Raw genomic sequence first — 26,754 nt, forward strand, 5'->3', positions numbered from 1 at the left:
TCTGCTGATGTTGAAGATAATAACAAGTAAGTTGTAAAGATTTAAATAATTTCGTTTATTTAATTCTTGGGATATCGTTGTTGATATTTTTTATGCGACGATTAACGATGAAACACTCTAAGAGATCGTAAATATGACTAATAATTTAACGCTACTTAAATTGTCCATAAATGCATTCAAATCTTCGCTCTAATAATAGATAGTTAATGAAATATGAGAAGCTGTATGCACGCAGGAAAAGTAAATCACAAAAGTGAACATTTTAATCGTTTTTAATCTCATTTCTCTGACAAATGGCACGAAGAGAGAGTAGGTGGATTTCATCGGTTCGCAACGGTTCTAACGCGACCATTCAATTTTCTCTCGGGAGGATGAAAAACGTGCGCGTAACGTTGTTAGTACGAAGTAGAAAATTTCATTTGGAACGGCGAGAAGTAACGCAATCACAAGCGTACGCGCCTCCAGGTTCGAAGGTAGGGTCGTAGGAACTTACCTGGTGGGTTCCGCGTGAGCCTATCAGAGGGATGGGTTTAAAGAGGCCGCGCAGCATAGCTTCGGCTAGCGTGTGCCTTGACGCGGAAAGCCGGTTAGTCGGTCTCAATCCTGTGTGTCGCTCGCATATACCGAAACGTTCCACTCCGCTTCGAAAGTCTATCCGTGCCTTTTCCGAACTTTCGCCAAATTTTCCTTCGACTCGATCGGTGAAACTTTGTACTAAGGAAACTTCTCTTCCACTAGAGAAGAAACCAGCGCCGTTGGTTTTGTTTGTCGTTAGTTGATCAATTTGTCTAACTAGTCGCCAACAAATCGTTTCTTCCTGTGAATTTTTCTGCGATCCAAAGTGCACGTGGATAGGATTTATAGCGATTATCTTGGAATTTGCGCATCAGAGGGTATGTTGATTTTCTTTTTATGCTAGTTCTAGAATAGCGCAAGCGCCTGTACAACAACGTATTAAGTGATTCGATTTGGTTTTGTAAACAGTCACCACGTGTGAACAACGCAGCTTGCGTATAAATAATTCCTTCTGAACTAGATCGGCATTTTTCTTTCAAGTTTCTTTTCTCTGCTATTACAATCGATTCTTGTCGCGCAGCTTATTGTCCGTATGTAAGTTAAACATTGTTTTCCATATACGTATGGGAGATATATTGCGTGTGTATGAAATTAATTGAATGTATTTATGACAAATATCGATTGTCAAATATCATTTGAATGATAGATAATTTTCATTCTAGTATAATATTAGATACAAGTGTAGAAAATAAATACGACGCAAGTGTAACGTAACTCTGGATTATGTTATCTTTCACGCTTTCAAGAACGTCCTATATGTCTTATATATGATACATGTACGTACATTCCATTAAATATGCGTAATTTAAAATTAATAATAAGTCGGTATCCATTTTCGAAAGTTTATTTCAAAGTATTATTACATTGTGCGAAATTCGATCTCAGCCTTCTATTTGACATCGTTCAACAATAGGTGTTTCGAACAATTACACGGACAAGTTACATCTCATGGAGTTTGAAAGAGCAGCTGTTTTCTGGGAACAAGCAAGCCGTAATTGTGAAACATATATATCAAAGTCAGTAACCAGATATTGTGTGAGTTAGATCTCACACCTTTTCACAATAGCTTTACGATAAGTAGATTATGTATACGCAATTATTTTTCCAAACTCAAAACCTTTTTGTTCATACTATCAGATCTACGTATGTGCAATTGATCTCTAAATGACTATCTTACAAAGCTAATGATTCTAGTAACAATAACTGTAATGATACAATTATATCAAAACATCAACAACAATGATATCAAAACATCTTACAGGAAAGTGTTTTCGGACTATTTGTTGATACACCATGTTAGCCGTATCGCGTCAAATCTAACAGAACCTTATACCAAATGCCTATTTACTTTAATTATTAGCTATTGAATTAATGGAAATATTCAGCAAGATAAAACAATCTTATTATATACGACGTTCTTGCAAAGGAGATTTTTTACATACTTGTATCTTTCGTACTTTTGCTTTGCTTTGCAAAATAAGCATATCAGAGTATGGAAAGTTTCAACAATAGAAAATTAAGGAAGATGAAATTAATTGCACACGTGAGCTGCAACAATCAAACATCCTACGCGTACTTTTTCCCACCCTGTACGTAATATGCACTAACAATAGCAAGCTTGTTTCCTTTACATCTTCAGAGTTTTTACACTTACGATCCATTAGTATCGAAACGATAATGTTACATAGAATTGAATTCATTTGTATCGAACGCTAAACATCGATTTTGTAGACAGAATCATTCGTTGTCTTTTTTCTTGCTACAATATAATAAATATTGTGTAATATATTCTATTGAAAGTTAATAGAAAATATGGACAATTCACGCGTGTATTAATCGTTGTGATTGGGCATGAAATAGCTGAATCGCGTGAGTAAATTTGGAGTGACCTAAATTGGCGTGCGAAGATTCCCAAAGAGTAATCAAGTCCCGCAAGAAAAAGCGAATTGAATGTACCGTTAATCCGCCATTAATTTTATTCCAAGTACTGTGTTACATCGTATGCAAATGCAATGTTTCGTGTGACTATTGAGATTTGCGCATCGTGAATCATTTTTTGTTGCAGAGTTCACTAGCTGTTACACACTGTGCAACGTAATATGTACGTTGTACAATGATAAATCGATCGACGTGTTAATTAATCACTGTACAACTCAATCAACGGGGAAAGCAATTCGAAGAATTGTGATTAATCGATATGAGTAGCCTCGTAAAAGTTTTATTTTCTAAATTACGATGATCAAAGTTAGTCGAGTGTAATTGTAAAGAAATCTGAATCACATTTGTTTGTTAAAATAACAGTGGCAATACTTTGTTGGGTAATTTCCAAACAATTCATATCCTTGTAAAGTAACGTTGAACAGCGAAAGCTCGACGAGCCAGTCATGGAGAAGGGATCAAAGAAAGAAGAGACGCAACAAGATACGACGAAAGTAAGAGATTATATCGCGAAGCTACGACGAAGTAGTCGCAATCGAGAATCGTATGACGAGATCGCAGAACTCGAAGCTGAGCTGCGAAGGGCGTACATTACGAAGGAGCTGCAAGCGCAAATCCTAGAAAGGGAGACCGAGCGTTACATCGAGAATGTACGGAAACAACAAGCCGCAGAACTGATGCGATTGGAACAGCAGGCGGTCCTCGAGGATGATCTTCGCCAAAGATCCGAGAGCCTCGAGAAGTCGGAAGATTACAGGAAAGAACTGACTATTCAGATGAAACGGAAAGAAGAAGAGAAGAGTTTGATGATGGAGGAAGCTCGCCACGAGAGAGAAGTCTTAACAGAAATGGATAGAATAAGAGAACAGCACGAAGAACTTAAAACGCTTGAGAGAAAAAACCAACTGGCTGAGACTTTAAGGCGAGAACGTTTAATTTTTCAGGAAATTAGGCAGATTCGCGAGGAAGAGGAGAGGGCAGCTGAGGCGGACAAACTTTACAAGGACGAAAAATATTTAAAGGAAATCGATGAAAGGATTAAAAGAGTGAGAAACCTTTACGAAGAACAATTAAAAAGAAGGGAACGAACAACGAGTAAGATTGCCAACATACTGATAAATGCAGAAACTAGAAAAAAAGAGAGAGATATTTTGATAGACGAATTGATAGCCGAGGATGTAAAGTATGAGTCGTTGCTGAAAGAGGAAATGGAAAATATTCAAAGAAAGAGGATGAGAGAGGAATTGGCGGTTAATTTGAAAGAACAAATTGTTTTCACAGAACAGTGTAAGTTACGATTTGTTGAGCAAGATAGAATGTTCGCAGAAGAAATTATGAGAAAAATTGTAGAGGATGAGAAAACTGCCAGACTGACTGCTGCGGCTAGACGTAGAATGCAGCTACAGTATCGAGAGGATTTGGCTCGATTGATCGAAACCCGACGTAAGATTCGAGAAGAAGAGATTTTCAATACGCAGGAAACTGCTAAAGAAGAAAAGAGGCGCGAAAAAGCCAATCTAGAACGTATTAAAGAAGATAGAAAACGATTGTTGGAAAAGCACGCGTCGAATGTTGGTGACTTTATTAATAAAAGCGCTCTTTCTGAAGAGGAGCAAAAGATTATCGAACAATTCGCATAATTTCACGAGTTTTTAACTCATAACCTTTAGCTAACTAATCCTTAATTGTCAATTAATTAATAATGATTTACACAAATCGACAATCGTCCATAAGTTAAATGATATTATTGTCAGGAGAACTTAGTTCTACAGTTTGAAAGTTCTTGAATATTTAATAGAAGATAGAACAAATCTAGATCCCGGCACCTGTCGACAGGTGTTGCTAATTATTAAAATGTTTCACTTCCTTTGTGAGAGTTCGCCTGAGAAATCCAGAAAAAGCCAGATGCTTAGTTGCGTCGAATTTAGCACTATATCTGCAAGTATTTGATTCGTGTAAATTATTAAATTAACATTAGAAAATTAAATCTTGCCAAATCTATAAAAATGACGAGCGTGAATTTATTATGCAACAGGATAACAAAGAATGGAGTGTTCTGTTCTTTAAAAGAAAAGACGAAGAGAGCACATAAGTACCTACATATTGTCACAGAAAAAGATCGCGTTATGCGGACTTGAGAAGCGTCGTTTACGAATCTATTAAGTTAAGCTGTTGTAAGATCACTACATATGTTGCTACATAAGCAGGACTTGCTAGCTGAAAATCATAGTTGTACGAAATACCGTCAAATAGAGATCTTAAATTCAAGCATCAAGTAGCGACGTAGATTAATATTATGACATCCAGGGCCGCACATAGAATTTTATGTGGTCTGACTGACCCAGATTTCAAATCCTTACTTTCTTAGATTTCTGTCACTTCGCATATCCAGATGCCTTGAAATATCTAGGTAAATTTTGACACCTGACCAACTTTACGATTTTTCTATATCGCGAAGACTACTATAGGTATTGTGCTTAAAAATGACTAGCATACATACATAGAAATAAACGAGGTCATTGTGACATATAATGTTCAGTATATTTTATAATTTTATCTTTTACATCTTATTTAACTAGTTAATTGGGTGTGACATGTATACTCGTCGTATGAAATAAAAAATTGCCATTTATTATAAAAACTCAAAATTTTAGTAAACAGTAATATAAATGACATTTAATGGCATGTTTCCTTTATACTTCCAGTAAACATATTATGTATTTTATAAAAAAGTTTGATTATTTGATTATGCGTATATCGGCTATTCTCAAAACTCTTTTGTGTTTTGTATCAGCTACACCATCAAAAGCAAATCCACTTCGAAGATGTGCCGTCTGCTCAAAAAATGGAATCCGTAAGGAGTCACGTTACTCGAACGCCACTTGCGAAGTTTCACTTTGTGCGGTACCTTGCTTTATAAAATACCATACTGAAATCAACTGAATTTCTTAGATCTTTTTTCTTTAATTTTTCTTGTTTATGAATTTTGTTATTTTCTGGCAATTTTTAAGTTTTTAATAGCAATACCTTTTTCAACGATGAATTGACAACTTTTTATTGAATGAAAATGTAATCCTTCCTCGTTCTGCTTTATTTTTGTCGTAAAATTTATAATAGGAGCATGTGCCCTGCGTTCGACCTGTATACTCGTCATTGCTTGATTTTAACTACGCACCCTGTAAGGGATTTTTAAAACTAAATTCCGCTGTTAACAGATTGCAATTTCGGGACTATAAAATATTACGAATGATTTTTCTGATTCATTTAATTTTATTACTATCAATATTATTATTATCCCTGATAATTATGAAGGGGGAAGGGGGTGTACGTCTGTTTGAAGCAAACGCACAAAGTTAGTTAGAAGATTTCTGATTTGATTAACGAGATTAACGTCGTTTCGTGTTCGATGCGTAACTAGCGGAATGCAACCGTTTAAGTAACGACAGAAGCCGATCATCAAACGTAGACTGTTACGTTCTCCGTCTTCCGATTAATGCGCCCGATAAATCTTAAACACGACTGCGACTAAATTAAACTAGCTAGAGAACAAGCCGGTTTAAAGGTGATAGCAACGTCAATCGATTGCACAGTTTAGCAACCCAATCGATACCAAACGTGAGCGTGTATTTCCTTGAAATTGGGATTTGACGTTGGAAAACTCGATCAAAGGCTTATCGAAACGAATAGACTTTGAAATTTTGCCAAGCTTAGAAATGTCGAAGGACATTTCTTTTCATGAAATAATATAAATTGAAGAGAGTGTTAAAGAAAAGTAATTCGCAAGTGAGCAGATTTTGTAAGACTTGGAAGGAGAGGAAATAGTTTTCAATTATCCTCCGTACAAAAGGGAAATGAAACACTTTCAATGCTAAATGAAAGAATGATTATTTGATGCTTACTCGTAATGGTACACCGTTATTTCAATTTACTTGCACGTTACGTGTATCTTCGTTTTCTTCTTGCTTGGAGTGGAAGAATCAAGTTTCTTGATCGTTAAAAGCAATGGTAGATATCTCGTTAACGCCTTTTTTTCGCAACGTTAAATTATATAAGCTTACAGACTGCAAATATTCCTTTGTTTATTTAAAACGTTAAAAATATAAGTAGAAACACAAAAAGGTTTCGAACTAAAAATAGATATGTTTAACCAAATAGTGAAATAAGAGATGCGAGGGAAAGAAACAACTTTCATGAAACATATTTCTGGCTTTAGTGCGGTTAGTCTCTACGCACTGGAACGTATAACATCATAATCATTCAGAAGACAAAATTACGCGCAAAACGGTATAATGTAAATTAATTGTTTAAGAAATTTGTTAAAAATATCAAGATATCTATTTCAGATTATTCCAACGAATCTGCACATGGGCATAGAAACCTAACCAGTTCGTAAATATCGCCTTAAACTAGTTTCAAGTCGTGATATTTATATATGCAGAATGTAGAAACATTTAATCCTCTACTTTTCCGTTGAATGAACTTTGTTATGATTTTTAAAAAAATTATAGTATAATTAATGTTTTCATAAAAAAATGATTATCTTACCACGTTCAATGCTTTCAATGCTTCAACATGTTTCTATTTACATACTCGCCATTGTACATGTGCAAACTATTTTTTCACTTTTTTTGAAATTATTGTATAATGTTTTTTTAAACAGTAAATAAAGTAGAAATACGTGCATGAAGCATAGAATGACACGTGCAAGAAATACGTAATGGAGTACTGTTTCCACCTTCTTTGTAACATGTAATTTGTTATGGAAAATAATCCTTTTTTTTTTTCTTTTATCAATTGACGATCGCGTGACAACCACAAACTCAACACGTTTCTAACAATTGACTGTTTTATGGCCTTGTATCGAGTATACTCCTCGTTGTAACGCTGCTCTTTCTTGTGCTGAGTAACTTCGTTTAGTTCTCCGGAAATAAATTGCCTTGGAAGCAGAATGCAAGAAGCGAGAAGTCAGAAGTGCTTCGTTTTTTCGCACTATGTAACTGTTTCTCTGGCTAAAACGATAGAAAAATCGGGAACGTTTTTCGAATCGTAGGACTCCAATTATCGCTTGTATTCAAGTTGTATATGGAAGAATGAAACGTTTAATCGTAAACTAAATATTGAAAATTTGCAATATTTATCATCAATATTTTTACACTTGACATTGCGATATACAACATTGTACTGTAACAAGTTATTACGTTGGAACAGAAAATGATTTATGCTATTTTCCGTTTGTACAATAACTTCTTTGACAGTGACATTTAGAAAAGTGTGTATGTATATGTATACATATGTATGACAACTAGAAAGAAACCATTTGAAGGGTATCTATGCAACACGTTGTACGACGTGCCGTGTAGCGGAGAACTTAATCCGATAAGCGAAACAAGCAAAAAGACGTTGCGCTTGCTTCTTAAACTTATAATCTTCAATAGTATAAATTTTACGTATTTTGAGATAAGAACGGTTGGAGATATACGCTTCCATATCGAGGCAATTGACTCTGCGTAGACATATATTATTTTCTGCTATACATAAATTTCCGATTTTTAATCTTCCAGTATACAAATTATACCTTAGGCGTCATTACGTTATCTTTTATATATAAAGTGCATAAATATGTAAAATACGTTAAATAATCATCGAAACTAGCGAAAGTAATATTTTTATAATAAAATTTTTAGTTATTATTTAAAATAATAGAAGAATCACAACGAGATAGACGATTCATAATGATGGAATTTAAAGTATACAAACAAGTGCAAATATTTAAATCTTAGAGAAAACACTTTCATTATGGATTTCTTTTTTACCAATTTTTAAATAAAACTACTAAATAAATTGTTTGTCTTCTCTAATTTGTAAATCCAGTTACATAGCAAACAAGTACAAGTCGATTATTTAATTTGCCAACTTGAATTTATTAAATAAATTATAAAAGAGTTTGAAGAAAGAAACAGGTTCTAAATTACAAACAATTAACAACTTCAGTTTAAACATTGAACTTTCAACCAGGAAACAAGCCAGAACGAAGAAATTAATCGTCAGGTATGCTCATGGCATGATTTATGAAACGATCACGATTTTTGAGGTCAAGGATTTCTTTTTATTGCTTACATATATCAACACTCCATCTCGGCAAAGGCAGTTAGTATGGCTTAGGTAGTTTTTAGAAATTCGTGGCTCGTCCTCGGTGACTTAAGGATATGTCGTAAATGAGGACTTTCCAAAGAGTAAGTTTGGTTGTAACGGTTCGATGACCGAAGAGTCAGACCTGGAGGAAGTTCCACACCGTTGCCAAACTTCGCCTACCGCTCACTATAGGGACCGTCTTCCTCCCTCTCTGAAAAGGGCTCTAAAAGTACTTGAAAAGGGGACAAACAAAACTCTTTTGATATAATCGGTAATTGCAATTTTTTAAATGTAGAGTAATCAACGTACATACCGTTGGCCATAAGTATTTGAACACCTCGACCCTCTTGCACGATTGATTAATACTAATAACGTTACAAATTAGAAGATATAGGTGACTACTATTAATAAATTTTCTCACGCAGCCATAACGGGATAAAACTCGTTGGTATAAATTCATGAGACTTTTTAATTAATCGAATAAATAGTGTTTGTGTCGATATTTAATATTCTTTCGAAGATTTCAACTTTCATGAGAGATAAAATATTTTCATCGACATATGTAAAAGGAAAATGCTTTTATACGAAGAAATTAGTTTTCGTGCCATATAGCGATTCAGGAAGAATTACACTCTGTTCACTCGTGCCTCGTTGTATATCGTGTATCTTGTTATCTATTCAATCGCATGGTGACAAATAATATGGTGACAGGGCTCATCCATCGTAACGTTACAATCTTATTGTGTCCCATTGTGTCGAAGCTACAGAATACCAAGAACTGCTACTATAAGCTACATAGTTATTCGGTCGCTTATTCCGTCCGCTTTTACAGAAGATGGCTTTGTAATACCATAAGCTACTGTTATACATATCGCCGGTTTGATAGCGGAGTGACATGCTAGAATGACACGTAAGATGAGGTTTGCATGATAACGCTCGCCCACGCGTTTCGCAAGTGATATTAAAAAAGTTGCTTGCATCAAAACACGCAGTTTTATGCTGTTCGATATATTTACCCAAACTCTCTGCTAATGGCTATTATTATTAGACTATGAAGGTTTATGTAAATACATATTTTTGAAGAATGAAATCTACATAGCTTATTATGTGATTAGAAGGTTATCAAAATGTGCTCTTTATATTCCATTTTCTACATAATGATAAAGACATACGTGTCATATGTTGTAAACGAACAGATACATACGAATACATAAAGTGAAAGCATTCGAAATGGTAACAGGCGTTTATACTCCATTTGTGATGGAATCAATAGAATCCCAGTGCACACCTGACAACCAGCTGTTCTCGTCACGGTATCGTCATAGCCTTTCCTCGCATATAACTCACGTTCCCCATCATTCTCCGGGACACTGCATCGTGTACCAAGCCATGCATATCCTCGTAAATATTCTACTTCCTAACTTCTATAGAGGTCAAAATAGAACTGACGGTTAAACGGTTGTACGCTCTTGAAACTGCAATGTATAACATCTGTAGCACATCATAATAGTATAAAATTTGATCGATGACCTCGTACATTCTGAATATCAAAAAATCTTTGTGAGTGATATTAATTAATCGGGATATAGATATAAATTGTTATATTCTTATTGTGTAAAACTGGCAAAACTTTTTCAGCTACCTAATAATACACGGTATCTATAAACACAATCGTAACGCGAAGTATGATTAATTATTTTTGTTTTACACTGTTTCCTAAACATGAATCGCATTGCACTCACGAAACACTATTTGCATTCATGTACTACATCGTATATCTAATTATGCGACGTCTACCATCTTAGCGATTTATACAGACACTCACACTCTCCTGGCTTCGTCTAGACCTCTCTGGATATATGTGCATTGTTGGTAGTTGTCGCAGTGGGCGAAGGAATGAACTTTCTCGTGCATAACATATGCAGATCAACCGACCATTATGGAAGGTTACTTAATGCATTTACGAATATTACTCATAACGTTTCTTGGTCGATTGTGACGCGTGGGTTTACTCACTGAAACCGCCCTGGCGCCTCTCTGTAAACGCAAACCGACGATCGATTCCAATTACTTTTAATTGTAAGCGAACTATAGCTCTAGTATTACAGTCTATCATCTATCATCTATCACCGTTTTTTTTTTCGAATAATGGCTAAAGCAATTCAAACACGCTTTACTACGCTTTACACTCTTAATTATCGATGCTTTGAATCGCGATATATGAGATTATGATAAACTAAACACTTTTATGCATTTATAATATGTAAAAGCAGATGAAATAAATTTCAGTCTAAGCTCTATTTCTCTAATTAATACTCATAAAAATATAAAAATACTAATATTTATGACTTTTAATATAAAATCGAACCCTACATCGAGGTTCCGTGGTGTAGTGGTTATCACGTCTGCTTTACACGCAGAAGATCGCCGGTTCGATTCCGGTCGGAACCATTCTTTTTTCCTTTTTCATGCGTACGTATTTTGTGTATATGTATATCATGTTCCAAACATACTTTTTGATAATTTTACAAACAGATAATTTTAATTGAAAAAAGAATAAGCGAGTAATGCATACTTTAAAAGTTGCATTAACAGAGATTGTGAAATAAGGAAGAGAAACAAAAATAAAAAATATAAAAATGCTATAAAAATAAAAAATATAAAATAATACAAAAATAAAAAATATAAAAATAACATCAGATTTTATTTTATTATTTCAGATGTCAATGCAGCGAACAAATTAACGTAGGTTGAAATGTTGCTGTTATTGCTGTTGTCGCTATGAACGAGAGCCGGTGCTACATCGATTCGCCCGTGCTCGCTGAACATCAGCTATTCAACCGGAATGGGAAGGCACTCAGGTGTGATTATCATAAACGCAGCCTATACTACCGTATTATATTACGGGTTCGCGTTTAATTGCTCGCGACAAGAAGGGCGTCGACTATATACCGTACATTGATTTATCGTTCATAATTGAAGAGTAGAAATCTGGAACACTTTTCTCATCCCAGTCAAGGGGCAGCCGATTAATTTTTAGTTCATTATTCGTCAATTTTCTTCGCAACTTAGCGTGCTTTCAAATATATTCTTAAATGTGATCTCTACCAGTTTTATCACTGTTAATTGCTGCTTCGAATAAATAATACATTTCGCATATGTAACAACGACAATGAACTTTCATGGGCTGGTTGCTCCATCAGATTATTCAACAAATATGCAATGCTCTGTTAACATGTTTGAAAAAATTCGAGATTACTTCACGTAACATTTTAATCGCTTTTCCGTATAATTACGCAAACACGAGGTTTGATCTAGCTAGATAAAGATGTTAGATTTCGGTTTAAAAGTTTATACGTTAATAATCGTTAACAATTTTTGAAAAAGCAGGGTCCTATACAACTGAACTAGTTTCTAAGTTTTGTTTAAAATAAGTTCAAAATGGTTATAATTTTTGTAAAATTTCTATAAGTTGTAGGAGCTTTGTTTATTTTATGATTAAAATTGAGAGAATGAAAGGTCTTTCAATCTGTTTCAAACAAAGAATTTTCGAGCAATTAAAGTATCAAAGACAATTAGAATTATATGTATATAAAGAGAAATAAAAATAAAATGTGCCAACATTTTCTAAATTTTAGAATTAATCTTTAACACCGAGATGAAACGTTCAAATGCGTAGAATATAACAAAGATTTATTTAAAACGAGAGCTTTGGAATTATTACGCAATTATTACTTCGCGAATATGTCGAAAGGAAGTAGTTAAACACGATGAAACGTCTGAAGGCTAAGCAAACAAATCGTTTATATCGTAATTGGATAAATTATCTCCTAACATGCAATTACGACACGTCCAATTGAACAGGGAGAAAAGCAGCAATCGTTTTAATCGTTATATATACACAGCGCATTAAACAGCTTTGATTTCAGGGGATCGAAAAAAAGTGTGTTACTTTATACAACCGACTGTGGTGACGGAAAAGAAGATCTGGGACTCAAGCTTCAGCAACGATCAGTTTCTCTGGTAAGTTTAGTAACGTCTGTAAACTAATTATTATTATGTCTTCTTTACAAACAGGTAAGAAACAAGATGGGAATATGAAATTAATCTGACAAGGTTTTATTCTAACTATCTCGCAATTTTAGATCGACAATAATAGAAACACGAAAGAGACATTCGATTAACTCGTCGGATAGGAATATCCAGAAATAAATTGTTCCTCATGGGTAGTTGCCAGCTAATCCTAGATTAGGAATTGGCGTATCTAGTATCTCTCGTATGTCGCCTTCCGGGTCTACGAGGCTGGTAGAAGCTTCCATCCCTGGCAATGATTATATGTTTCTCGACTCATGATACTCCTTCTTCCCGAGCACACCCACGATCTTCGATGATTAACGAACGCGAAGACGACCCGTGGCGAACTAAGGCTGCTTTTAATTGCTTCAATTAACTACGTTGAAGCAGCACGATCCGCCAGTAGGAAGTATCGTAGTGCACTATCCCGACGTCACAAAGCACTGGCCTTCGCCAGTTATAGCTTGACATTCTTTGTTCGTCGATACCTCGGGGGATATGTAAGATACTGTGACCATCGATAACGCTTTCTGTTCTATCTGCTGCATTTATGATTCGAAGAGTCGTCAAATACATAACCCATTTGCATTATATCGAATGACAAATCAATTGTGCTTTGAGGGAGACGGCCGCAATTATGATAAGATACAGCTATATTGCCAGAGAATCAACTATAGCTCATTTCATATCAACGGTTTAGATAAATCATCGAGAATAAACCAGGTTTTAGAAGTTTCATGGAAGCGAAAGATGAATTAATGCAACGATTGAATTAATTTCACAGAAGCTTGGCTTTTATTAGTCGCGTGTATGGAAAGATTACATCGATGTGCGCGATATCGGTAATCGGTAATTGTTGTCTATTACTGACGATTATCCGAAATATCTGAAACATTATTCGCTTATATAATTTCCAATATAAACAAATACACATATATAAGATTGATAATATGTATCAAGACGGAGCTAATTTCCATAAGTAGACCTACTAGGAGCATCCCAAACAATGTAAATTCAATCTAACCCCAACTCATTTCTAATAATAGAATGAAAAATGTCCCATTAATGTGATGGATCTCGTTTGTACGTTGGTCATCGTATTGAGATGGATCGCCGAGTCGAACGGATTTCGTAATAAAGCTTCACAATCGGTCTGGGCTTGAACGCTTTAAGAGGGTCGATGTACCCGCGCATTATACGATCATCATGCGTACATATACATATGTGAAGTGTCTCCCTCACACGCCTGATACGCGTATAGTCGTGAGAATCCTTGAGCAAGTCAAGAAATCGTAATTCTCACGAGCCCTACAATCGGGCCTTTCGCGTAATTTCTCGGCTTGGGTTGCAGTCACACGCCATTTGCCTGAAGCAACTAGAACAGCAGACACGCATCTTTCTAAAGTTGTATTTAGAACCGCTTCGTTCCTCTTCTCGACATTGAATACGCATTAACCACGCTTTCATAACTTTCTATTGTACAACGTTTATTCAAGCCGACATAACTTACGTAGTGCACATGTATATTGACGTTATAAATACAATAAGTGAAGTTTTCAAAATGATTAACAGAAAATCGCCACTTTTTACTTTGCAGTTCCCATAGGCAGTAATTAACATGATTTGTAACAATTTATACGAGGGGAGCATAATCAATTAAAAATATTGTATAAATATGTTATAGAGTTTTAGCAATAATAATTTGTGAACTTCCGAAGGATATTGTATTTTATTTTTTTTTCATAATCGTACAAGGGGAAGCTTTTTGGGAAGACATTATCGAAAAAATAATTATTTTGTTACGATCGTAATTATCGTACGCACGCGATTATTCTCAGTGTTGAGATCTCATCACCTGTAAAAAATCTTCAAAGCATCACGAGTATTATCTTACTGCGAAGACTCACGAAGGACGTTGATCGTAACAGGAAAACCACGACCCTAGCGTGTGACGTGAAATATGTGGTCAAGAAATGATTCCACAAAACTGACATTTGGTTTTTTACAACTCTGAATATTTGCAAACGAAGTGCAATCTATACGTGTGATAAAGTTTACGACCCACATACATATTTAAAAGTCCCATTTTATCTAAACTGTAAATACATAAACTGAAGAAATCTGAATTCATATTGCTGATATAAATCTAACTTTTTTCATTTCAGACTGCTCTACATACAGGAAGTGGAACGCAGCAGCAATATCTGGAACCAAGAATGGCGCAATTAGAAACCTTGGAAGCAAAGGTAATAAAATAAAGAAGATTTATATCGTTTAGTATATAAAGTGAAAATAAACTTTTTAAACTAAAATTACATACATAATACATATTTTATAATTTTGTTAATAATAATACACAGCGAATGCACAAAACAAAAACCTCCAAAGTACGAGGAACAAAATCTTAGGAAGAAATTGCATCTACAATGACCCCATTGCACAATAATTTACCAACTAATAATACATTAGTGAATTTACAAATTACAAGTTATAGATTATAGATTTTTTTTCATAATTTTAAAATTTTACTTACTTCTTTATGTAAAGGAATTTATTAATGCTGTAACTTGTAACTCGTAAAATTTCACTAATAATACTACTTCAATTACGCAGCAGAGTCCATGTTACTTAAAAAATTTTGTTTCGCTATTCTAGAATATGAAATTCTTGCTACGCCCAGGATCATTCTTTTTTACATTTTTTTTTTTCTTTTTGAAAGACTCGCGCAAAAAGGTAGGTATATGGAAGTCGTTTTTAACCGTAACATCCCGTCGGAAGAAACCGAAGGCGATGTTTCGCGGTTATTGGCGGGTCCGCAATAGCCCCCAGCTTTTTAAGGCTGTCCAACCAGTGATTTATATGCAGATGCATGGACCAAACTGTGTTTCGTTCAGGGCCCTTCACTCGAGTTTCGGACTGAGGGACCGTGCGCGCGCGGGTGCCATTAAAACTGCCCCGAGTCAGCACACAGATACCCAATAGCGCAGCATCCTCAAAAATTCTTTTTTTTAATTCCACTTATGTCGATAAAATCGTAGGGTTTTGTTCCATTATTAAATTCTTCTATCTTTAATCTTTCGTGCGTATAATAATTTAACAGAAAATTAAGAAAGAGACAGAGCAGTGAAAAGATAATTTTCTTAAAACTTCTAAAATACATTTTAGTAAAACGTACACGTTACTTTTGATTAAATTTATATTTTTTGTTTTCCTACGATATAGGAATATAGAAATAAATATGTTACATACTACAACTGCCTCCTTAATTTTGATTCACTAAGATATATCTGTTAGAAGGAAAAATCATGTATCCATCCGTCATCATACACGAAACAACTGTGATCTTTTATCTCACCCTTCGGCGTTAGCAAGCATATTTTCTTAACTTTCTTAAGACGCGATTAATGTACGTTGTCAGATTCGTTGACTTCTTCGAGCATGCTACAAAAATCCATTCCGATGTTTACGCCCGAACAGACCAGCGCGAAGTCATGTTTTGCCATCTCAGAGGAAAAAAGCAAAAGCAAAAGAAAGAATGGACGAAAGAGTAAAAGAAAGAGAAAACAGAAGGAGCGTGCTGTGCACAGGGGGCTCGATATGAATAATGAAGAAGAACGTCGACTTGAAAAGGTTGCATCGACGTCGATAGGATATCTTCTTACCACGAGCCAAAAACGTTTTTCAGATACGTAATGATCTTTGTCGATGGAAAGAAGATTTTCGCATTGCTTCGTAACAATTTTTAGAACTTTCTATACAAAGCTCAAAGTTTGCGACGAATATTCTTTCGTAAAAGAAATCAATGACTCGAGGACAGTGAAGTAAATGTTTTTATGTCATTTATAAATCCATAAATAACAATGAAAGTTCTTAAAGTTGGTAATGGTAACAATAAAATTCTAAAAAGTAATACATATACCAAGTCTTTATACTTTACTGCTAAATTTGTAGCTCGCTACAGATTAAAGATTATTATAAAAATACAAAATGACGAGCAACATTTATTTTCATGAGAATGACAGAAAATAAACTAAAACACCATTTCATTGTTTCAATTTACCGCTAAATATAGTTTATTTGTAAATGTACTAATCTACTGGTCAAAGGTAGGCTTTAGTACGTCCTTGGGTTGAAAGACTCAGACAGATCTAGTCAGCCAGATTGCAGATCCTGGAGTCAGTGCCCTTTACTGTCTGAACAGCAATGCGCCAAGCAAGATTTCGTCTTCTTAAAACGTTGAAAACACTGCCTTTCACAAATTTCGCGCTCGAATAACTGTTTTCAGAGATAATAATTTAACTTCATTGGAAACAATGGAAGTAGCAGCAAGCGCAAGAAAACTGTACAATATTTTGATCAATGTAGAAATAGACACATATAATATTTATCGTTATAACAGATACGTGATGATCTCTGCAAATAAATTTTATTCCATCTATTAAATTTTATCTCTATGTTGTCATTTGCTATAATTAAAAGAATATTCAGTATTATATATGATATATATAATGGAAAAATCCTGCACTGTGCAAAACTGGAATTATACGAAGTGATTCGTATGATTTCAGAATTATGTCAGGAATTTTATTGTTTGCGATATATTTCAGGGAATTTGTTGATACTATCAGAACACATGGAAAAGATAAAGTAAACGCGAACACGCGCGCTATTCTCTGGGCGCAACTATTGTATCGTACAGTTGCAGAAGAGGGTGGCAGGATTATCTCGGAAATGCGGATCTTCCCCATGCAAATTCCGCAATAAATTTCCGCTTCCTCCGTGCACACCGCTATCATCCTCCTGCAATGTAACGTGTACAGCGCGCTTCCACACGGGAAAAAAATTCACGGAATGTTCGTACTGAGATCACCGTCCATCCGTTCCCACTTTTACTTCTCAACGGGGGAGAAGAAAGTGTTAGATTTGATACAACTCCTCGCTGCGTGTCTCTATTACCTCATTATTTCAAAAATGTTATGTGGCACTATTTTGTTACGTTATGAGTCACCGCGTAGTATACTTTCTCTCTCAGTTAAAACGTCTCATCTATCGTTTTGAACTTTGGAAAAAGTTTCGTGCCATTATTGTTTTTCTTTATCCAATTGAAAATATTTAGTTCTTATTTCCTAACTTTATCCGTATAACTTTGTTTAAAAAGGTGAAAAACACACGGAATTTTAGATATTTCAACATATCTTGTAAAATCAAGAAATGGTAGATAAGGACATATTCGCGATATATAAGATCATATATAAGATTCAGTAATTCATAGAGTCAGATATAAAAGGAAAGAAATAGTACATACGTACAAGTTCGTTAATTTATTTCATCGCTATCGACTGTTTGACACTATGGCATCATTGGAATATCATGTTTATGGAAAGCAAGTACTTCACGGCTTGCACCCAAAGCCTTGAACTCGGATTGCCTTTTGTTTTCTACCAGATACAATACAACGTGCGTAGTTGCTTTGTTTGATTCTGTCAACCTTCACCAAAGACTAAAAAAAAAACGAACCAATTGCAAAACGATAATAATAATATTTTCGTATCCTTACGCAGATTCAGGCATTATTTGAATAAAATATTTAAAATAATTGATTATTTATTAAAATAATATTGTAACACTGCGCACGTTAAAACTTTAAAACAAAAGGAATTCCTAAAGTATAATTCTCTAAGATAGGAATACTGGACATAAAGGTAGAAGTTTCGTAACAGTAGTTTTATGTATAATCAGCCGTCTACAGTTCCCTTTCCAAGAAAATAATTTCCGGTCTTGAAATAATACCATTCTTAGAAACGGTGTAACACTACGAATCAGAGTAATAGCATTCTAGTTATCAAAACTGTTTGTACTTAATAATCTTATTTCCTCTAACTTTTTTAAAAGTTTGTAACTATAAATCGCATTTATGATTTTTTAAAATCGAACAAATGTACAGATACGAACACTAGACGGTACGTTTACTATTATACTTTTCACTACGTTAGAATTGTTTTACGTTTTTCTTCTTAAGGCATTGACGTATAATCTTCCGACTTAAAACGAAATAGGATCGCATGGAAAGTTTTATCCTATAACCGTGAATCTTTATGCCGTAAATCTTAGTTGGAGATAATCTCATGAGCGGACGGCGAGTAGCCGGCGCGAAAAAGGCCCAAGCGAACGAAGAACGTGCGAAGCGAAAGGTGACGGTTAGAAACCGTTTATCTTACCTGTGGATGAAAATAAATGCGCCAAGACTTAACAGAGTCTAAATTAACTTATTCAGTAACTTCATTACGCAAACGGAATTCTATAACAATCTTGCGGTGCTGTATATCTAAAAGTAAAAACGACACGAGCTAAATATGACATATTAAGTATCACAATTAATTTACAAAATTTCAATGCTTTGATAAGAGGTGAAAATACAAGCAGAGCGCAAGGAATGTTTGGCAATGGCTACGGAGGATATCCGGTTAGTTGAATATTTTCTGCAAGCAAATCTAGTTGGTGGTCTCGTGTGGGACACACTGGGCGTGCAAGGTCTCGTATCGCATCCTTCTTTCTGGTTGCTGCGCAGTCAAGGCCGGCATTGACCTTCTCCGTGTTGTATGCCAGCAGGAGAGACCAAGTGCTGCTTTCTCAAGGACCATCGGCGTGCAGTACCGACGTGGAACTCCATTAAGATCGAGACATCCCGTTCCGACTATCGTCGCAAATCATAGATTTACTAGAGCGATAAATTTATATTTACACCGTCGCTGTTTTACACCCCGAGTTTCAACCACGTTCAAATCACATCCTTAGGCTAAAGAAATATTGATTCTACCATATTGTGAGTTTAGCTTCCGACTATTAGAATGAATTATTATTTGGAAGATCGAAAGATTAGACAAGACTCGGTTTCTTTTTGGAAATTTGTAACTGTTTATACGTGCGTGTAAAATACGATATCACGATTGTAATTAAGAATATCTGTTTGTCCTCAGATGGCCAGTATCGAAGTATCTTTGTCAACTACGCCAAGAAGAAAGAAAGGTGGAAGCATTTCCGGTGGAGTAATATCGCCAGCTGGTCATCGAAATAGAGATCATTATAAGGAGCTAGACGCTCTTCGAATTGCATTACGCGACAAGGAAAATATCATTCAAACGTAAGAAACGTTTCATGAATATATAATAGTATAGTACCGAACAAATGTTTTCCAATAATCGCTTCTTGCTGTAGCGTTCTGATTTTTTTATATCATTTGTAAGAAAACGTAAAGTTTCGATCGCTTAGAGCGATCGGCTGGCTTTCGTCACCCTCCGTCCGAAGAAGAGAAAGCAAAGACACTTGAGGGTGCAATAAATTAAGCCCGCCGCGTACTGAATCGTGCGCTGGCAGGCTGCAAGGAATTTGCGACTGCTACGCTTACGATATTCTTTCATCTTTTGTGCAATTGTCAGCTTTTTAAATAAATCTTAACGATTCAGTGACTGTGTTCTCTTCGGCATAAATAAATCTATGGAAAATATCAAATAACATTTCAAATATTTCGGTTTCGTTTCTATGGTTAAGTTTTAATTTGGTTTTACAGACTGAAAGGGCAACTGTGCAACACACTGAGCAACAGATTAGCTTTACGTAATGGTGCTCCACCTCTAACCGAGGCTGACAGAAAAGCAGCCGAAGAACGACTTCAAAGGTTGCGACGCGATGCGGATAATAAGCGGCTAGCGATAAAAAATTTGAAATTAGCGCTCGAACGACTAGATATTACAGAGTAAGTAGAAAACTTGAATGATTCTTGTGTTGTCAATCATCGATTACGCTAAATAAATATATTTATAAGTGTGTCAATTATTGAAAGATTAGATTGAAACAAAATTTATATTGGAATAATAGAGTAAATAAAAATGGGAAATAAATTGTGAAGTGACCGTATTGTATATAGAACCCTATATGGTCTAGTGGCTAGGGCACATGGCTTTCATTTAGAAGGCTTGGGTTCAGTTGCCCGTATAAAAAAAATTTTTTTTCTTTATTTATATATTCTTCTCGTTTATTTTATATGCAATTTGTATATCTTGCGAATAATTATACCGTTTATTATATTTGATTGTAATTATCTAGTAAAAAAATGTAACTTAATTAATCATTTTTATTCCAGTAATATCGATGTTCGAATTCAACAAGCTGAATTAGAATACAGACTTGGACGCGAAGAACTCGAGCTTTTAACTCTTCGCGAAGAAAGCAGAGCTTTACAGGCTGCTTTGGAATTGGCAGAGACCCAGGAGAAACAGAAAAATGATACAATATTTAGGTATCTGTCTTAAAGCAATAAATACTTTAAAAATGACAACTCGATAAAGATAAAGATATTATATCGAATTTGTACGATATATGTTATAACTAGGTAAAATATATTTAATCGTATCTTAAATATTATCATTGATCTTATTACATTAACGAAATTTTAGGCCATAATGATTATGAAATACGATAGAATAAAGTATCTTTGATATTTGATTTATAGTTGTATCTCTGGTTCTACGCAAGTTACGATCCATGCAGTGGAAGTTAGCGCAGATCCAAAAAGTCCTCGTTTTGGTGCTGGACCAAGAGAAGACACACCTGGCTTGTATGTCGATTGGGCAGTTGAAGATTCTGGATTATGCAAGGGAGACAGGTTTCGTACAGTACAATATTCCACATTTTATTCGATAACTATACTATACACTTAAACATAAATGATTACTAAACTGCGGATATCTATGTTTATGAACACAACTAAACAGATAGACTCTAGCTAGAGATTTGTTTCATTTATTAAATATTATGTAACTAGTACCGTATTTTGAATATTTTATATATTTTCGCATATTATACGCAGTCATGGTGAAATTTATAAAAACAATTTAATAAGTAATCCAATAAAAAGTCACAAAGTGACTCATTATCTGTATAACGGTATATTATTGTAAACAGGATTCTTTTCCCTTTATCTTTAGTCCGGATACTGACGACTGGCGGTGAACACGGTCATAAAGTATGTTTTCTACGCTTTAGCAATTAGCACGTAAAAGGAAAAACGATTATTTCTTCTCGCTGAATGAAAAGATCGTACAGAATAGATCATTTGATTTCATTTATAGTCTTCATGACGGAACACCTGTCGTTCGTAATAAATTGTAACATTTCTCCAAGAGAAAGCAAGCAAAACTGGGGTAATAAAATTACGATTTGTGATCAAAGAACAATGAGGAAGAAGATAGACAACGAAGAAAGTAAATAAAAAATAAGGAATAGGAAGAAAGGTGAAGATTATTAAAAAAGGAAGCACATCAATACATATAAATATAACACATAACACCAACTGCTCACACTATGTAACCCAGCTATCATTGTCGAACAATAGTGCAATCTTGGCATTTGGTTCCCAACAGGTCACTGTAGCGTGAAGCAGCACCGGAAGTTCGCCGAGTGCCCTCGCTAATTGCACCTGCGGCTTCACATGACCCTATCCTTTATCCTCCTTCCCATTTTCATGTAGATTTTTTAGCAGCGTTTGTTACAACTCACACCGCTGTATTTTACATTCAGCCTTTTATACTTATTTAAATATATAGTAGAAAATACTATAAATGATCAAAATTGTTTTAAGTTTAATACCTTTCATGAATGATTCGCTTTGCTTTATTTTGTTCTTGATTAGAATTATATAATTATATAGGAATTATATAAATTCTCAAAGAGAATAAATTAGTCTTTTCGCCAAGTCTCAGTAGAATAAGTCAGCCCTTGCTTCGAAAACTGAAAAATTTCACCTAATTAAGCGTAATCACGCTCATGAAACTCGTACTTATCGGTCAACATTGTCTACAGAATCTTGGAAGTGAATGGAAAACTTGTGGTGGGAGCAGGCAGAAGCGATTTAGCAAGGCTGTTGGCCGTTGCACCCGATGCAGCGCAAATCGTGGTCCTTCGAAAAGGCGAATCCCTGGCAGCACTCCGCACTCTTCGATCTGATAACCTTAGGCTGACTCACAGGATCGGATATCTCGAGGAACAAGTCAGGGATCTTCTCGCACCAAGTAGAGCCGAGGTTCCTGCAGACCCTCCACCGACCCGTCAAGAACAAGTTCAGGTATACGAGAGGACGACAAATACATTATTCTTCTTAGTTGAAAGCATTGTACAAAAAGATATAATACATTATTCTATACGTTAGTCCATAGGTCTTTATCATTTCTTCACAACCCTATTATACAGGATGCGGCATTTAAATGAAAACAACTGTACAGTAGTTCACAAACTATTTGAATATTCTTTTAGAACAGTAAAAAATGTTTGTAAATTCAAAAGCACCCAATTTATTTCAACATTTTGCAACAACTAGAATTTAATCTTTATTACTTTTTTTTTAGGTTTTTCAAAAAGGACCACAGGTAACTGCGTTAGTTGCAAATCTTCCTGGCCTTAATGTACGGAATTCGATGGAATTACGGCAGAGTTTACCAACAGTAAGAAGCAGGCACAGTGACCATTCAAAACGTTCGCTAGACGTAAAAATCTCGAACGAATTCGACTCGTCATCGGCTAGCATTTTCAATGGTCATCACAAATCACGAAGTAAACAAAAACATCAAGGATTTCCATTAACCAGGTCAACTGCAAGCTTGGATTGCAAACAAACGCAGATACAATCGCAACTACAACGTAGAAGACCACCGCGCGTTGAATCAGCTTTGGAACATTTATCTAAGAATCGTAAAAATTCATCTCAAGTACAACCGTTAGACTTCGATTCCGAACCAACCTATTATCGATTACAGGTATTTTGTTAAATTTTAAATTATGATTGAAGTAACTAAACGGATGGATAACATTTTCTTTCGCAAACTTATTACAATGATTATTTGAAAGAAACGAATGTCTGGTAGACCAGTGATTAGTTATTCGTGAAATTAGAATTATGATTTCCGTAGCTTAGGATTCTTTGTCATTTCAGGAGACTCAGTCGCGAGCGTCAGAAAACTCGGATATATCGGTAGTCTATAGCTCCCAAGAATCGAAATCTCGCCCAGCACCACCGAAAAAGCCACTTCGATTGTCTCTACATCGAGCAGCTAGTCTTCAATCCGTAGAAAGTGCACCACCATCTGCACACCATGAAATAGCTAAAAAACCGATGAAAAGAAGTCATAAAGGTGATCCACCGGAGAAAGGCATTCGAACGGAAACAAATGGAGAAACAAGTAACCAAATGCAAGAATCGCATTCCAATCCACCTCAACCTCCGCCGAGGACACCTTCCAGAGCAGAGTCTTGTCAAAGTGCGTTACGATGGCCTTCCCCTAAGCCACGACCTCATTTAGCACCTGTCACTATGGAAAAATGGTGTTAAACAAAAAAAAATGTAAGGGAAGAAAGAACCATTATGATATGAATGATATTTCAAATATCGACGTACACTGCATATTATACATATTTTTATGTATTATCTGTTCAGTGTAACATGAATATTCGAGTAGTATTAACAACGAATCTTTTAAGATCTCTGTTATTATAGAAAAAAATTGGGGAACTTACGAAGATTTTTATACGATGCATTTGTAAATACAAAATGATATTTTTATGCTTTTTACTTGTACTTTAAGAAGACTGAATTGTTCTGGATTTATTCGTACGCTATTTTTATACGTATTTTTAAATTTTATGTTTAACTATATTGGCTGATAATGTTTCGTTGTATACATTCATTTCATGTACTATGGAATATAAACGTTCAAAGTAATCGATTACGTAAAAAAATTTCGCTTTATAAGTTAAACAAATATTTCGTACAAAGTACGTGAAACGTACATTTATACTCCCTAATTTATAAGTATTAGTTCTAAAAATATGAATCTTTTTTTATTTTTATGTGATTAAGATAGCTTTATATATATATATGTATGTATATCATTACGTGAACATCAAATCCAATTTTTTTTCATCAATTGCTAGTCGAAGTATATGTAGTATTAATTAAAATATTAAAATAATCATTTTTTTGAAAAAATAAAAATTTTATGTAATAGAAATATATAAATAGTTTTATTCTCTCAAATTACATATTCTTATCGTAGAATTCATTCTTATTTCTGCATAGTTCTTTGACAAAGTCTAGCAAGAAGACTGTTCATTTGTAGTAAACTATTAATTCCATCCACTATTCCTAGATGAGTTATTCCAATCTCCTAAAATGATAGTTCCAAATTTGTATTTTCATATCTATATTGATATAAAATATTCATTACATATTCATACACAATATAAATATATTTTAACTTACTTTTATAAAATCTAATTTTAATGGTTCTTCGATGGATAGATTTGTACAAACTCTGAATATATTACTGATCAAATCTTCTGCAGAATATCCCATTTTCCATAAATGTTCCATTATCTATAAACATTTATCAAAAAGGGCATTTTATATTCTTATGGTATGTTAAATGGAAGTTTTTAAAATAGCATAATATCTTACCCCATATGCTTTGGAAATTTTACCCTGTGCACATAATTCCAACATTTCTTTAACAAGTAATGGATGTGGTTCGTCACAGACTTTAAAAACATTCTCACTGTTTACATGTCCAAAACCATTATAAGTTGATTGTAAATTATTTAGAGCCTGTCTCATATCACCCTGTGCAGTAAATACTATTGCTTCTAAACCATCATCTGTATGTGAAACCTAGTTAATTCATTATATATATAGTGTTATTGCAATACATTTTCATTCAAATATTTAAATAAAAATACAACAATTTGTTAAAGATTGATCGTACATCTTCTTTCTGACAAACTTCAATAATCTTTGCTAAAATTTGCGCATCTGATAATTTTCCATATCTTAACATGGCACAGCGTGACTGTATTGGCTCGATAATTTTTTCACTTGTATTACAAGCTAGTGCAAACCTAGTTGTATTGCTATATATTTCCATTGTCCTACGTAATGCTTGTTGCGCACCATCAGTCATGCTATCAGCTTCATCCAGAATTATTATTTTGTGTTTTCCTTTTGCCAAATTTACCTGAATAAACATGGAATAAATGTTTGACGAAGAAAATTTAAAAGGGATATATGAAGGGGTTTGATATATTATCAAACATAGAAAAAAATACTTACCCTCTTTTGGGCAAACATTTTAATTTTATTTCTGACGACATCTATTCCTCTCTCATTTGACGCATTTAATTCTAATACTGCTTCCTTAAACGCTGGTCCTAATAAAATACGTGCCAAACATAATATAGTTGTAGTTTTACCAACTCCCGGTGGACCAGCAATGATAATATTAGGACAGTTCCCATGTTCAGCAAATACCGATAATCTGGATACTGTGTCTTCATTACCAACAATGTCAGAAAATATTTGTGGTCGATACTTTTCAATCCTAAACAATTAATGACCTTCATTTATTAAATTACTTTGTTTGCATTTTAACTTCCTTTTCTATTACTCTATAAATATATAAATCAATTATGGAATAAAAACATAACCTCAAAATTTGTTAATTTCGAAATTATATATTTATTTATACTGACATACCATGGCAAATTGGCCGATTTCTTATCTTTTTCTTTATTTTTTATATTATAACCACTCGTCGATGGCACAGCTTCAATATTCATAGATTCACCGACAATATTCTCAACTCCCATCTTTAAACTTTAAGTTAAAATCGCGGGAAAAATCGACCAGTTCGTTTAAACATGGATAAAATAGGAATATAAAGTAACAAGTTTTGATCATTTTTGGGACAGTGCAAACAGGAGAGTTGCATTATCGATTAGTAATGATTTTTGATAATAGAGGAACAATACCTACGTACTAAGTTCTTAAAAATTTATATTCAAAATATTTCATTTACGGAAAGTATTTATTATCTAAAAATACTATAAGAGAAAGATAGAAGAAAATACATATAGTAGAAGGAAAGAAAGATATATAATGTAATCTTGCGATAATATTGACGGCGTAACAAAATACCACGCTACGCCTTAAGA

General features: G+C 34.5%; 3 protein-coding genes and 1 non-coding gene across 9 annotated transcripts; 3 read left to right on the plus strand and 1 right to left on the minus strand.

Moving 5' to 3' along the window:
- Positions 1-501: 501 nt before the first annotated feature.
- Positions 502-24,779, plus strand: LOC126865034 (uncharacterized). 5 transcript variants are annotated; one of them, XM_050617074.1, is made up of 12 exons: positions 502-893; positions 11,367-11,507; positions 12,576-12,669; positions 14,886-14,966; positions 19,698-19,861; positions 20,288-20,473; positions 20,861-21,016; positions 21,230-21,382; positions 22,579-22,840; positions 22,925-23,041; positions 23,121-23,528; positions 23,708-24,779. In XM_050617074.1, the coding sequence occupies exons 2-12, from the start codon at positions 11,428-11,430 to the stop codon at positions 24,098-24,100; spliced, it is 2,094 nt and encodes a 697-aa protein (XP_050473031.1). In that variant the 5' UTR covers positions 502-893; positions 11,367-11,427; the 3' UTR covers positions 24,101-24,779. The 5 variants fall into 5 exon arrangements, with proteins under 5 accessions (XP_050473031.1, XP_050473030.1, XP_050473032.1 ...); XM_050617073.1 differs by having other exon boundaries at positions 513-893; positions 23,705-24,779; XM_050617075.1 differs by lacking the exon at positions 22,925-23,041 and having other exon boundaries at positions 524-893; positions 23,705-24,779.
- On the plus strand, positions 2,961-4,154 carry LOC126864574 (meiosis-specific nuclear structural protein 1-like). The gene has a single exon (XM_050616027.1). The coding sequence runs from the start codon at positions 2,961-2,963 to the stop codon at positions 4,152-4,154; it is 1,194 nt and encodes a 397-aa protein (XP_050471984.1).
- On the plus strand, positions 11,025-11,097 carry Trnav-uac (transfer RNA valine (anticodon UAC)). Its single transcript has one exon. It is a non-coding gene; the product is annotated as a tRNA-Val (tRNA).
- LOC126865037 (replication factor C subunit 2) lies at positions 24,764-26,651 on the minus strand. Of its 2 annotated transcripts, none has more exons than XM_050617088.1 (6): positions 26,297-26,651; positions 25,874-26,141; positions 25,530-25,778; positions 25,226-25,435; positions 25,031-25,144; positions 24,764-24,935 (listed from the first exon to the last, which is right to left on the minus strand). In XM_050617088.1, exons 1-6 carry the CDS (start codon positions 26,407-26,409, stop codon positions 24,834-24,836), a joined length of 1,056 nt encoding a protein of 351 aa, XP_050473045.1. In that variant the 5' UTR covers positions 26,410-26,651; the 3' UTR covers positions 24,764-24,833. The 2 variants fall into 2 exon arrangements, with proteins under 2 accessions (XP_050473045.1, XP_050473046.1); XM_050617089.1 differs by having other exon boundaries at positions 24,764-24,969; positions 26,297-26,649.
- Between the last annotated feature and the right edge of the window lie 103 nt (positions 26,652-26,754).

Source organism: Bombus huntii, chromosome 4 (genome assembly GCF_024542735.1).
Source record: "Bombus huntii isolate Logan2020A chromosome 4, iyBomHunt1.1, whole genome shotgun sequence".
Taxonomy (NCBI): Eukaryota; Metazoa; Arthropoda; class Insecta; order Hymenoptera; family Apidae; genus Bombus; species Bombus huntii.

What these genes read in the sequence shown, in the direction of transcription:
- LOC126864574 (XM_050616027.1), top strand. Translation starts at nt 2,961, where the DNA reads ATGGAGAAGGGATCAAAGAAAGAAGAGACGCAACAAGATACGACGAAA.
- LOC126865034 (XM_050617073.1), top strand. Translation starts at nt 11,428, where the DNA reads ATGAACGAGAGCCGGTGCTACATCGATTCGCCCGTGCTCGCTGAACAT. An exon ending in AAGGAAAATATCATTCAAAC is followed by an intron (nt 19,862 to 20,287) that starts GTAAGAAACGTT and finishes TTGGTTTTACAG; the next exon opens with ACTGAAAGGGCAACTGTGCA. An exon ending in CAACCTATTATCGATTACAG is followed by an intron (nt 23,529 to 23,704) that starts GTATTTTGTTAA and finishes TTGTCATTTCAG; the next exon opens with GAGACTCAGTCGCGAGCGTC.
- LOC126865037 (XM_050617088.1), bottom strand. Translation starts at nt 26,409, where the DNA reads ATGGGAGTTGAGAATATTGTCGGTGAATCTATGAATATTGAAGCTGTG. An exon ending in AAATCGGCCAATTTGCCATG is followed by an intron (nt 26,142 to 26,296) that starts GTATGTCAGTAT and finishes TTAATTGTTTAG; the next exon opens with GATTGAAAAGTATCGACCAC. An exon ending in AAATTTCCAAAGCATATGGG is followed by an intron (nt 25,145 to 25,225) that starts GTAAGATATTAT and finishes AAATGTTTATAG; the next exon opens with ATAATGGAACATTTATGGAA.